Source organism: Argentina silus, assembly GCF_951799395.1.
Source record: "Argentina silus genome assembly, chromosome: 11".
Taxonomy (NCBI): domain Eukaryota; kingdom Metazoa; phylum Chordata; class Actinopteri; order Argentiniformes; family Argentinidae; genus Argentina; species Argentina silus.
Window position 1 is genome coordinate 21,295,008 of NC_139665.1, and position 12,491 is coordinate 21,307,498.

Genomic DNA, 12,491 nt, shown 5'->3' on the forward strand with positions numbered 1-12,491 from the left:
GATGAGATCACAATATTTGCTTATATTTTTCATGAAATAAGGAAATATTACGTAGCATAAAGTATATAGAATTTCAAAAAAGTAATTTTGATAATTATAATTTACATATTGGTATAATTACATTACATTACAATTCTACATAGGGCACATATATACATGGACTGTACACAAATATTTCTCCAAGGCTAAACTTGATATTTACTACCAATCTACTCAGCAACACTTCTAGAATCTTACCCATGTGAGTTTCAACCATAAGCGGTGTTATACTGTGTCAGCTCAAAGTACTCTATTTGGACTGCATAGGGCACATATAATGGACTGTACAAATATTTTTACAATGCAGGCCAGCAGTCTTTTATCAGGGTAATTAGGATATTAGAAGAATTACAAACCCTTAAAAACACAAATAATCCATTGAAAGGATTAAATGTTTATTTCCAGAGATAAGTTAAATATAATGTGTGGTTCCTTTATCCATATTTACTATTTCTAAATGCTTAAACAAGTTGGGCGCTTTTATTTAGAATAAATCCTCATTTACATACACCCGAAGTGGGTGGGTGGAGTTCCACTGTTGTCATTCACGGAACACAGATTGAACTGCCCAAGTGTTGAAAAATCAGAGCATTCCCATGTTCTGGTTGCATCTGCTCTGAACTGTATCTGTAAATGAGTAGATAGCGATCTACCAATTATATAAGTCTATGTACCAGTTAAGTAGGACGATTAATTGATACAATTTGAATTCCAACGAACAACTGATCGATAACACATATTGCTTAAGTGCATTTTCTGTGACGGTAGACAGGAATGAAGCGCAATACGACGCGAATCACTTCCGGGGGTCATTTTTATAGTCACATTTTGAGAGAAGGTTACCCAACCGGCATAATGAGGATCTTATGAAAATTATTCTCGTCTTTTGGTATGACAAAAACAACTCTACTTACTACTGGGGTGTATACAGTCATATCGGAGTCGTTTGCTGCATGTGATAATGGAAATAATGTTTTTGTAAATGCTAGGCTAGCTATGCCTGGTACGTATGTTAGCTTGACATCAACCGGCACTAAACATGAATGCACAGTTTTTAACAAAAGATAAGACGTACAGATGTGGAGTGTAATTCGTGCACAGACATACTCCCTCCTACGATGGGGAGGGTTAGGAGAGAGAAGTGTCACTGTCCGTGGACTGCCAGGAGTTTATATTTGCTTGTAAGCTTAGCGAGTAGGAATGATTTCCAGAGATCAAGCATCATGCATGTCAATCTGGTTTAGACTCCTACAGCTCGTCACAGCACTAGCCACCAACGAGGTTTTGTCTCCTTCCCTGTAGCTTTCCTCTTGAAGTGACGGACTGTCGACCCAGTCACAAGTCGTGATGAGCGTCACTTGTATTCTGAGCAGTGCTGCTCGAAGCTTCACATTGCCTGGGGTGTCCGGTGGTCTGCTCCGGTCTCGTGCATTGTGCCCTTGTTTGATCACAAGGTGAGTTCCATCTCGAATATGCCGAGCTTTGTTGCGGTCAGGTGGGCCACCTGTCATTGTTGGGGGACTAGGCTCTTATTACTACCCTCTTGTCACTTCTCTCTTCCATTTCTGAACCAAAGTGCTCACACACCGGAACTACTCGACTTTTTTTTTTTAGAGTATGATTAACCTCAAGTTTGTTGGATCTAGCTGACAATAAGGTCAAAGTGAATTTGTGGTTTGAATGTTCTTAACCACTCATACATTTGTGACAGCTGACATTTTCGTCAAGTGACATTTATGCTTTTCTACTTTCCCCTGTTTTCTTTTCAGGAAAATGGCATCTAGAAGACAAATGGATCATCTAGAGAGAACAGCCAGCAATTACAGACAAACTGTGAGTGCCAACATATCTTGTTTGTCAAGTTGATATGAGTTGGAGGAGGATCATCATCAGTGAAGGTTTTTGGGGATTTGATTGTTATTGGTTATGTAAGTTGTTTTCCAAGGGCTGCTTCTCTGGGTGACATGCATGTGTGTTTGTGTCTTCTTTGGTGTTTGTTTCTCCTTCTCTCCAGGCGCTGTTTCCAGCGCGGGTGTGTGGCATCATGGACGAGTCAGAGACAGTGAAACGCCTGAGACTGGCTGTGCACCCAGACTTCAGCTTTCAAGCTGGACAGTGGTGAGTAGGAAGGAGTCACTGATCATGGAGACTGAGACTACCCATGTGTTATACAGTATGATGTTTAGGATAACAGAACAGAGGGTGAGTTCACTGGACATAACATAGGCTGACCGACATGGAGAGCAGGGTGAATTTTCACCCAGGCCAACATCTGTGGTTCCCAAATAGTGGTTCAGAAAGAGTGGCTGGGACCCACTAGTTCCTCTAGCAGCTAGATGCAGCTAGTTGATTCCGTTTATTATTTTTTGATAATCATTTATTTTTTATTTTTAAAGTTCAGAAAAGTTTGTGAAACTCTTACACAATCCTCTTTTATAAGCACTGTGATACTTTTAGCCAACACTAGAGAGCAGTGTTCTCCTGAAGTTGCACACAGTAGTATGCTATTGATATTCTTTTTAAACTGTAGCTGTGCAGTTCGTTTTACATCTCTCCTCTCCACTGCAAGTCTTCCCGTGGTGGTTGTTGATACAGATAATGTGCTCTCAATCAACTTACCTGGTGAAATAAAGGTAAACAAAATCAATAAATTGCTAGAAATATTATGACAGCATGAAGGTGTGGGGGATTTCAAACTATGGTGACATTTTCAGACGCAATTTCAGACACTGACAGACAGTAGGCCGACTCTTACTGAGGCACACTTCTGTGAACACCTACATGTTTTATTTCTGTGGTGGAAAAGGACATCCACCACTGTACATGGTCTGTCTCTTCAAGTGTAGCCATACTGTAGGTGGGTGGTTGTGAGTCATAAACGGTAGGGATGGTAAGTTGCCCCTCAGCATAAATTGTAAATAGATGTAAATGCATGAATGTAAACACCTACGTTCCATATGACAGGTCTGTTGTGAGCGAAGAGAACTCATTCGTATTCTAACAGGTGGGAGAGAAGGAGTGGGCAAAACATATGAAACCCTGTTCAGATACAGAGTGTTTTGTATATTTCTCTTAATATAAGCATAGTATGTTTTTGTGCTAAGTTTGTGATTTTAATTGTGTGTGTGTGTGTGTGTGTGTGTGTGTGTATGTATGTATGTGTGTGTGTGTGTGTGTGTGTAGGGTGGACTTCTTCGTTCCAGGGATTGAGAAGGTGGGGGGGTTCTCCATGTGTTCCAGTCCAGGCCTGCTACAGAGAGAGGGGGTTGTTGAACTTGCTGTCAAATACACAAAACACCCCCCTGCACACTGGATCCATACCAAGGTGAGTCAAAATAGAGGAATAGAGACACGTTGTGTATTGCAGTACAAAGCGTCACTTTTTTTTTTCATTTTAGGAAAGCAGGTAGCTGACTGTCTGACTGTCAGTCCATCCATGTGCATGTAGCTAGCTTGTGTGTCTACGCGAGGCTATTTTCAGTTGCTGTGTTTTCTCGGAGCAATACGCTTACCTGTGTGTAACTGGATAGAAAGCTCTCTGGTATCGTTTGCTGAACCTTTTGTTTGATAACTCTCCCGCTCCTCTCTGTATGGGGTAAGAGACTATCAGATAAAGCAAGTAGTGCGCGTGTGTGTGTGTGTGTGTGTGTAGTAAGTAAGTAAGTAAGTAAATAAATAAATAAATAAATGGAAAGGGAAGTGGAAGCATATTTGCAGCTGTTGTCTTCAAATGCACCCCCTACCGGCTATGAGCTCTCGTCCTACCATCAAATAGATGTGTGTTTGCGTATAACAGTGACTGCTCACTGTTCAGTCTCTTGAGACTTCTTTCAGAAGCACCTTAACTGATGTTGCACTGGAAGTTTTTTTTTTTTTTCTTTTTTTTTTATCTCCAGAGTGCATTTTTACCCACTGTAGAGAACAGAAAGCACACCTGATAACTGAGCCATTATTCAGTAATGAATAACCACTCCCTTTTTATGTCTCTCTGCTTGGTCTCTGTCTCTTTTCCTCTGTCCTTCTTTCTCCCTTTAACCCTCTTTCTCTCACTCTGTATCCCCATTTCCACCCCCCCCCCCCTTTCTCTCCCCCCCTCTCCCCTCTCTCTCCTACAGTGCGCAGTGAACGACCAAGTAGAGATGCGGGTAGGCGGGAACTTCTTCTTTGACCCCTTGCCCTCTGACCCCTCGGTTGATCTGCTGCTGGTGGCGGGCGGCGTGGGGATTAACCCTTTATACTCCATCCTGCTTCACGCTGCCGACCTGCTAAGACAGAACCCTGCTAACTCTGGGAGGGGCTACCACATAGGCTCCACCCATCTCTGCTACAGCGCCAAGAACACGCACGAGCTGCTCTTCAAGGTTTGTGTGTGTGTGTGTGTGTGTGTGTGTGTGTGTGTGTGTGCAGGCGGGCGGGTGTGGTGTGGTGTGGCGTGTGTATGTACAACATAAAGAGAATCATAAACAGCTGCGCTTATTTGCATATGTGTGGGAAGGTGTTGCCTCTCTGTGAGAGTGTAGTTAATGCAGGTCAAAGAGAGTTCACGTGTGTTTAGTCGTGTGCCAGGGACAGCCATGGGGCTAAGGCGTGGGTTATGGTAGAGATGAGTCCTTGTTCATCTCTGGGCCTCCTCTCTGTACTCAGAACACCATTATAGACGTGTGTCAGGAATTCCCCAAGACATTCTCCTGTGACTTCCACATCACCGAGCAGACTTCGGACATCGACCGGGCACTTCAACCGTACATGAACCGTGAGTAGCACAGAACGACCGTAATGTAACCACCCCTCGTGTGTCATGTGCGCGGCCAGTTAGGTTTGCCGCCTGTCAAGCCTTTGTGAAGGGTGTAAGTCACTGAGACATCTGAACATGTACAGTAAGTACTTTTCCATGTTTTATTTCCCCCCAGATGGGCGGATATCAGAGGAGGAGCTGAGTCGTCATGTTGACCCCCAGAGCACTCTATGTTACCTGTGTGGCCCCCCACCCATGATTGAGAGCATCTCCCAGACCCTGCTCAGTCTGGGCCTGCCCAGCAACAGGATCCTGTTTGAGAAGTGGTGGTAGAGCCACGCTGTCGTCATCACTAACTGGCAAAACCAGCCACCACCCAACCAGGGGGCTAGTGGATGAACTGTGGAGGTTGGACCGAACCCAACCCAACCCTGACAGACGCTTTTATCCAAAGCCATGTTTATGTGGCTTATGTGACCTCCTGGTGTTGTCAGCACCACGCTCCAACCAACCCTTTGACCCCCCAACCCCTCTGTATGAGTCATGTTGCGAGGACTCCCCCCCCCCCCCCCCCCTCCACATCGCCCTCTACCTCAAGGGTCAGACAAACGGACCCACCCAGACTATTCACACACGTTACCATGACAAACTTTTTTTTTTGGAGGGGGGGGGGGGGGGATGGTTGGATCGCATTCTCCTCTGCTGTTATCTGAATGTCTGCTTAACCTCTGAAATGAACCTCACCTGTCCCAGATAGGCCTGGTACTGAACCTCACCTGAACCCTCTACTCAGCTGACTCAACTTCGGAACAACATGAACAAACGCACAACTGAACTCATCTTTCCTAGATTAATTAATCAAGCTCTCATCTGGTTCAGGTAGTCTAATTTACCTGGGCTTGATACCTGGGCATCATGGAGAACAGAGAACAATACACCAACTCTACTCTGTTATAAACTGTCCTCTTTTATGCCTGAAATGTAACATTTATTGAGTGACTTTATTGTATATTTATTGTATAGTAATTTTAATACTAAAGCTTATTTATATTTCCTGCAAGTATAAGTAATTTAAAGGGCAACAGAAGTTTCAGTTTTGAAAAGAAGGAGTGAATAAGAATTTCCTTGTTTTCAGGTCAGCATCACCTGCAGTTCAGAAGAGAACATCACACCAGTATGTGTATTTTTAGAGACTGAGAAACTATATAGTCCATAGCATACCTCTCCAACTCACACACTGGCAAGTGTCCCCTCCCCATCTCTTCCTTCTGCTCATTAACTCTCTCTCTCTCTCACACACACACACGCACACGCACGCACGCTCTCACACACCATCCTGAATTCACACGCGCAGATCCCCATACCAGGGCAGAGGAAGTTTCCCATGGTGAACTGTAATGGAACCACCAGGTGGCCGCTGATTGGTTGGTATCATGATGAACCCCTCTACTATCGTTGGAGGTTTCTCGTTTTCCTCCTCACTGTGGGGGTTGCCGAGGTGACACAAACATTTTTAAGAGTTATTTGAGAAGAAACAGGCAGTATCTGTACCAGTATCACGTGAATGCAAATGGGAATAAAGCAAATTGAGTCATTTAGTTTTTAATGTTTTATTTCCCCTGTTTCTCGATAAAGACTTGTTTTTATCACATGACTCACACAACACACACATGGTCCAGGCAGTGATAATAACAGCTGTTTTTAGATGCACACATCAGCACTTCCTTTAAAAGAAAATAATATAGCCAGTGCTTGACGAATGGGTTATAGTCTTCAGTCATAAATATATGATATCCTAATAAATGTCCAGTATGTGCTAATAACATGTATAAGAGAGTCAGTCTGCTCAGTGATAATGAGGCTCCCTCTCCATATATGGAAAAACACTGTTGATGTTAAGATTCATGTTACTGTGGCAATTAAGGCTTTGACCTCTGAACCCTGACCTGCAGCTGTACATGGTTAGGGGCTGGTTTCCTGGACTAAAAAACAGAGATGGAGTATCTGGAAACTGACCCAATGTGCGTATTAATATCCTATTACACACATGAATGATACATGAGAATGACCCTGGCCAAAAGCAGAGAAGCCCACACCACAACCCTACTGGACAGAAGCCTCCCCACACCACAACCCTACTGGACAGAAGCATCCCCACAACACAACGTCAACCCCATTTCCAAGGGTTTCCAGGCAGCACATCAAAACAACTGAGGCTACAGAGGTCAAAAAGTGAAGTCTGATTGAAGCCATGACATGTTGGCAGTAGTACATGTGATATGGATATGCCAGGATTATAAAGGCTTTTGAACAGACTCAGCATTATGGTGACAGTGTATTGGCTTTATGGAGGACCTACATCTATCCAAGTTCAGCCCATCCGGTCCATTTCCCACCATCTTGGGTCCAGTATCTGTGTGTTCTCAACACACACCAGAGAACAGAGCTCTCTCATTCAGGGGTTGAGTGACCCTCTCCTCGGACTTCTCTTCACTTGTAACACTACACCCATTCTTCTGTCTAATACCTGTACATATCACTGTCTTCTCCTGCTTGGCCAATGGGAGTCTCTCAAGTTCACCCTCTTCTTCCTGGTTCATGTCTGTGGCTCCTACTTCCATGCACAGAGAAAAGTCATTTAGAGGTTCTGTCTCACTCCTGCTGTCTTCCTCCCTCTGGGGTGCATCTGTCTTCACATTCCTTGTGTTTGTATTTCTGCTCTCTCCATTCTTGCTCGCCTCCTGCTCCCCCTCCTCTTCCGAGTCCCTCCGTGCTCCATCCATCCCTCTCTCCGTCACTTGGGACATGTTCTTGTCTCTTTTCTCCGGTGTTTCTTCCATTGCGTTTTTCTTCGCCCTGTTACGACCCCTGAGATTTAATATCTGAAAGAGAGACACATTTTAGATGGTTTCTTCCTTTTAGCTCTTTCCCTCTCTCTTCTCTCCCGGCACCTGACAGAACACTACAAAGTCTATCCCGTTGATGCCTCTCTCCTGGACAGTTTGCAGCCAAAAGAACTGACTGAAGATTTGGACTATAATTAGAATTCTCCCTCTTAGCATTTACCTGCGTATATTTGCTGTGTTTCCTATATTTAGAAGCAGGACTTTTTAATGACACTACCTGTGACACAGCACCATGTTAAAGACGCACAGAGAAGGAGAGAGTGACAGAGATGCTGAGTATGAGAATGAGGATACAGAAAAAGGATAGAGGAAGGAACCTTGAAGTCTTTCTTCTTACGCTGCAGGGCAGGTCTCTGGAGAAAGAGGATCTGCTTGGTGGACAGACTCCCGTCACTGAGGAGACAACAACACTGTTAATACTGACATGCCACTTTGATATGACAATCATCTCTGTCTCATTTGATGTTAATTGTGAAGTGTGTTTGCTCCCAGATTAAAAGGATGAGGTCCAATGTCGAGTCAAACTCATTCTGTTTAGAACTATACTTAAATAATGGGCTAGACAGGTACTATCTAAGATTCTATAAGAGTTTTTTTTGGAGTGACCTACAGTATTACTTTAAGATGGTTTCGAGAAATAATAGTATTTATAATAGTATTTGTCCATAATACTGTTTTAGAATGGTACCCAGAGTCGTCCTGGTCCTGAGTCGTGGTTTAGTGTACCTGTTAGTCCTGACGATAGGGGTAGGCACCACACACATCAGTCTCCATCCATAGGGAGCCAAAGACTGGAGCAAGGGGATGTAGTCTGTCCTAACTACCACACCCTGATGAAGAATGGCAGACCCACAGTATTACACAAGCACATACTAATGCACACACACACACGCGCACACACACACACACACACACACACACACACACACACACACACACACACACTAATGAGCATAAGCATTAAGCATAGCATTTTCGATTTTCACACACACACACACACACACACACACACACACACACACACACTAATGAGCATAAGCATTAAGCATAGCATTTTCGATTTTCACACACACATACACACACACACACACACACACACACACACACAAACACTTACATCGACAATGGTCCACTGTTCAACCACGATGGCATCATAGATAGTGGGTGTGGTCTCCTCTGGAGAGCTCTGGAAGATGAACACACTGTCCACAGATGAGACCCCGTTATCTGAGAGAGAGAGAGAGAGAGAGAGAGAGAGAGAGAGAGAGAGAGAGAGAGAGAGAGAAAGACACTGAACACTACTATTTCTGTTACAGTTGATCCCCTCATGGCTTTGCATGAACTTACATCATGGGTGACTGAACATGACCTAAGCCTTATATTGTTTTGGATGTATACCATAGCTACAAGGTGAGCAGGTTTTTGTTCCAGCCCAGCACTAGCATATTCATGGCACTTATTAAGGTCTTGATCAAGGCCTTTTTCTAGTTCAAATGAGGGCTTGAATACATGACTGAATTGGTGACGATTTCCCCATAACGAGAGAGTGTGGTACATTGCTATGATGACAGACCATACTGTACCATTGTCGTCTCCTAGGTGAAAGAAGCCGTCAATGAGGCGGGCTCCGCTGGTGAAATGCTGAGTCATGTGATCCAGCCAGTTAGCATCGACCTCCGTCACCAGCCCCGCCTCTGTCTGGACACGCAGTGGAACCCTCAGTGAGTAGAACCTCAGAGAACTGCACAGCTCCCCCATGTTGTTATAGAGGGCAAAGAGCTGCACCCCTACACACACACACGCACGCACGCACGCACGCACGCACGCACGCACGCACGCACGCACGCACGCACGCACACACACACACACACACACACACACACACACACACACACACACACACACACACACACACACACAGAGAGACACAGTAAAAGACGGAGCTTTTGTCTTTCGTTTTGCTATAAAACCACACACTCTGAAATCCAACAATACTGTCATGCATTTCAAACATTGACAAGAAGCCCTAAATCCAGTTGACGCAGCATACTAACTACTTACTCGTCTGTGCTGGTGGAGACGTTGTTGTCTTCTTTTCTCTCTCTGAGCTTTTGACCTGGATGTTGTTATTGTTGTGGGTTGTTGTCACTCTGTTGCTACTCTGGAACTCATCCAGGTCGCTAGTGTCCTGTGTGGGACCTACAACTACATACGCATCAACTTAGACACTCTTATCCAGAACAACATACAAGTGTGTTCAACCTCCAACTAAGGAAGTTGAAACAGCCACATACTATAAGCATTGTAAGAAAACCTTTTTCAAAAAGAAGAAAAGAAGAAGTAGCATTAAAGGCTATGATATAATAGTACAAGTTAAAAGTACCTGTATCCCTGTCTCCATGGCTACCCTCCCTCTCGGTTCCACCTTGAAGCAGAGGTGTTTCTGGTCCTATCCCTGTCTCTTCGTCAACTTCTAGTTCTAGGGACTCGTCCTGGTAATCTGGCGTGGCGTCCTGATTTGTTCTCCCTGCAATCTGGTTGTGTCTAACTGGGCTTGGGCTCTGTCTCTCTCCCTGGTTCTGGAGGTTTGGGTCTGCTCTCTTATATCTCTTTGTTGATGGGCTGTGGTCTGGTTCAGTCCCTAGGGACTCTGCTTGTCTAAGGTCCTGATGTCTCTCTGTGCATGTGGTCTCTGTTAGGTTGTGGCTCTGGTTGTCATTCTGGCTCTGAGGCTCCTTGGTTGGATCAACTAGCATGTGATTCTGAGGTTTGTCAGTTGATTCTGTTGGTTCTGCAAGGCAGTGGTTTGATTGGTCCCCTGGTGATGTGATTGGACTATGGTTCTGTTCTCTGTCTGTTGGTCCATTTGGGTTGTTGTCCAGCTGGATCTGAATGGGTTCTAAGGGGCTAGGGTCTGGTTCTCTGGGTTCTAAGGGGCTGTGGTCAGGTGTGTTGGGTTCTAAGAGGTTGTGTTCCAGATCTGTGTGTTGTGAGAGGTTGTGGTCTGGTTCTCTGGGTTCTGTTGGGCTGACAGTGGTGCTGGGGGGGTGTCTGTGTATGGGGGAGGGGCTGGAGTGCAGGGAGGACAGGTCCTCTGGGTCCCAGTGTCCCAGGAAACATGGTCCTCCGCCAGGCTGTTGCAGAAAACCCACAAATAACACACCTTGCTCTGCCACGTCCTGGACCTAGAGAAACAGCACACATGACAGTTAAAACACACACATACACACGCGCACGCACGCACGCATGCACGCACGCACACACGCACGCACACACGCACACACGCACACACGCACACACAATATAATGTCATAATATGTTATTTAAACAGTTTCTTGTATGTTGAACATTAATGTATTGTATTAATTAATGTTAATTAATGAACATTAATGTATCTGTATGTTTGAAGCTATACAATGTTGGCACTAGCTATTGTGCAGATTACACACACACACACACACACACACACAAACATACACACAGCCTCATTTACACACAAACAAAGCCTCAGACACAGGCAAGATATTCTGAAAAAAACAGCCAACCTAAGCAGCCAACCTAATCATCCCTGAAGATCAAATATTCAAATGACAAAGGAACCTCATTATCCAGAGCGTGTGTGTGTGTGTGTGTGTCTGTGTGTCTGTGTGTGTCTGTGTGTGTGTGTGTGTGCGTGCGCGTGTGTTTATCATTCTCTCCGTCCCTCCCACAGAGCTCTCCTGGCTAATTGTCAGTTGATATTTAAAGCTGACAGTTTTAGACAGGGTCGTCAGAGAGAAATCAGAATGCTAACTACCAGAGAACAATAATGAGACATCTTTCCTGATTACCTCCACCAAAAACACTTAACACAAATGTAGACTCTCTCTCTCTCTCTCTCTCTCTCTCACACACACACACACACACACACACACACTCACTCACTCACATCCCACAATAACATGCGCATCATGTTTACTTGATATTGATGAAGGGAGGTTTAATGTGTATGTATCAGCATCACGGTTAGCAACATTAGAAGGAGTCTTTTAGGGAGGCAGATGTGGAGGGGAGAATACAAACAGACACTGTCCACCTCTGATACGACATGTCACTTTGTCCTTTGGTCTCGTATCTGAGTCCTAAGTTATTTTTCTCACATCCTCTGGCTGCTATCTGATGGCTATTCATGTCACGCTGCCTGACCATATCACATTATACTCAGCCCTGTGCATTTCAATCCAATCACTGCTCCTTCTCGTGCTATTGTGCAAATCTATTCAATCCCCTTTCATTGTCTGTATAAAATTGGGTGAATTCATAAGAAAGATCTAGGACTGAATTAGCAGTTGATGAATGATGACATCAAGTGTGACAGGGACATCGGGGGTGCACCTCAATAGTCTAAAGTGACTTCCTGATCTCTCCTCATCTCCTCTCCTTCAGCTACCAGCATAAAAAATAATGGAGGTGATCCTAGATCTGTGCCTTAGGGCAGCTTCTACACAGAGCCCCCTGGGGGCCAATGATGTCAGTTACACATGATGATTATGTACATGTATATGTCCATGCTGGGGATTCATGGGTAGGATGAACGAAGAAACCTGACCTTCTTCACATAGCTCTGGATCACTTCCGGGTCGGGGGTCTGGTGACCCGCCACACACACGTCCGTTTCCAGCCGACGCCCCATCAGCTGGGTCTTCTCTGAACTGGAGTGAGAAAAAGAAATTAGGGACCAAGAAAAGAAAGATGCAGAGGAAAAAAACACAGACGTTAGTCATAGAAACAGTGTTGGGAAAATACTGTATGCAGCAAACAGTGAGCAGACA

General features: G+C 44.6%; 2 protein-coding genes across 3 annotated transcripts in view; one reads left to right on the forward strand and one right to left on the reverse strand.

Moving 5' to 3' along the window:
* Positions 1-803: 803 nt before the first annotated feature.
* On the forward strand, positions 804-6,361 carry oxnad1 (oxidoreductase NAD-binding domain containing 1). 2 transcript variants are annotated; one of them, XM_083680368.1, is made up of 8 exons: positions 804-928; positions 1,342-1,493; positions 1,809-1,872; positions 2,054-2,157; positions 3,223-3,364; positions 4,155-4,400; positions 4,684-4,792; positions 4,950-6,361. In XM_083680368.1, exons 2-8 carry the CDS (start codon positions 1,387-1,389, stop codon positions 5,105-5,107), a joined length of 930 nt encoding a protein of 309 aa, XP_083536494.1. In that variant the 5' UTR covers positions 804-928; positions 1,342-1,386; the 3' UTR covers positions 5,108-6,361. The 2 variants fall into 2 exon arrangements, with proteins under 2 accessions (XP_083536494.1, XP_083536495.1); XM_083680369.1 differs by lacking the exon at positions 804-928 and adding an exon at positions 1,201-1,220.
* Positions 5,906-12,491, reverse strand: part of rftn1a (raftlin, lipid raft linker 1a) — a gene marked incomplete at both ends in the record, with an annotated part of 13,016 nt that continues 6,430 nt past the window's right edge. Inside the window, 9 exons of the mRNA XM_083681219.1 lie at positions 5,906-5,920; positions 7,315-7,656; positions 7,998-8,073; positions 8,407-8,510; positions 8,798-8,907; positions 9,264-9,467; positions 9,742-9,879; positions 10,064-10,865; positions 12,269-12,371. Coding sequence (XP_083537345.1) covers positions 5,906-5,920; positions 7,315-7,656; positions 7,998-8,073; positions 8,407-8,510; positions 8,798-8,907; positions 9,264-9,467; positions 9,742-9,879; positions 10,064-10,865; positions 12,269-12,371 — 1,894 coding nt within the window. The remainder of the gene's footprint in view (positions 5,921-7,314; positions 7,657-7,997; positions 8,074-8,406; positions 8,511-8,797; positions 8,908-9,263; positions 9,468-9,741; positions 9,880-10,063; positions 10,866-12,268; positions 12,372-12,491) is intronic.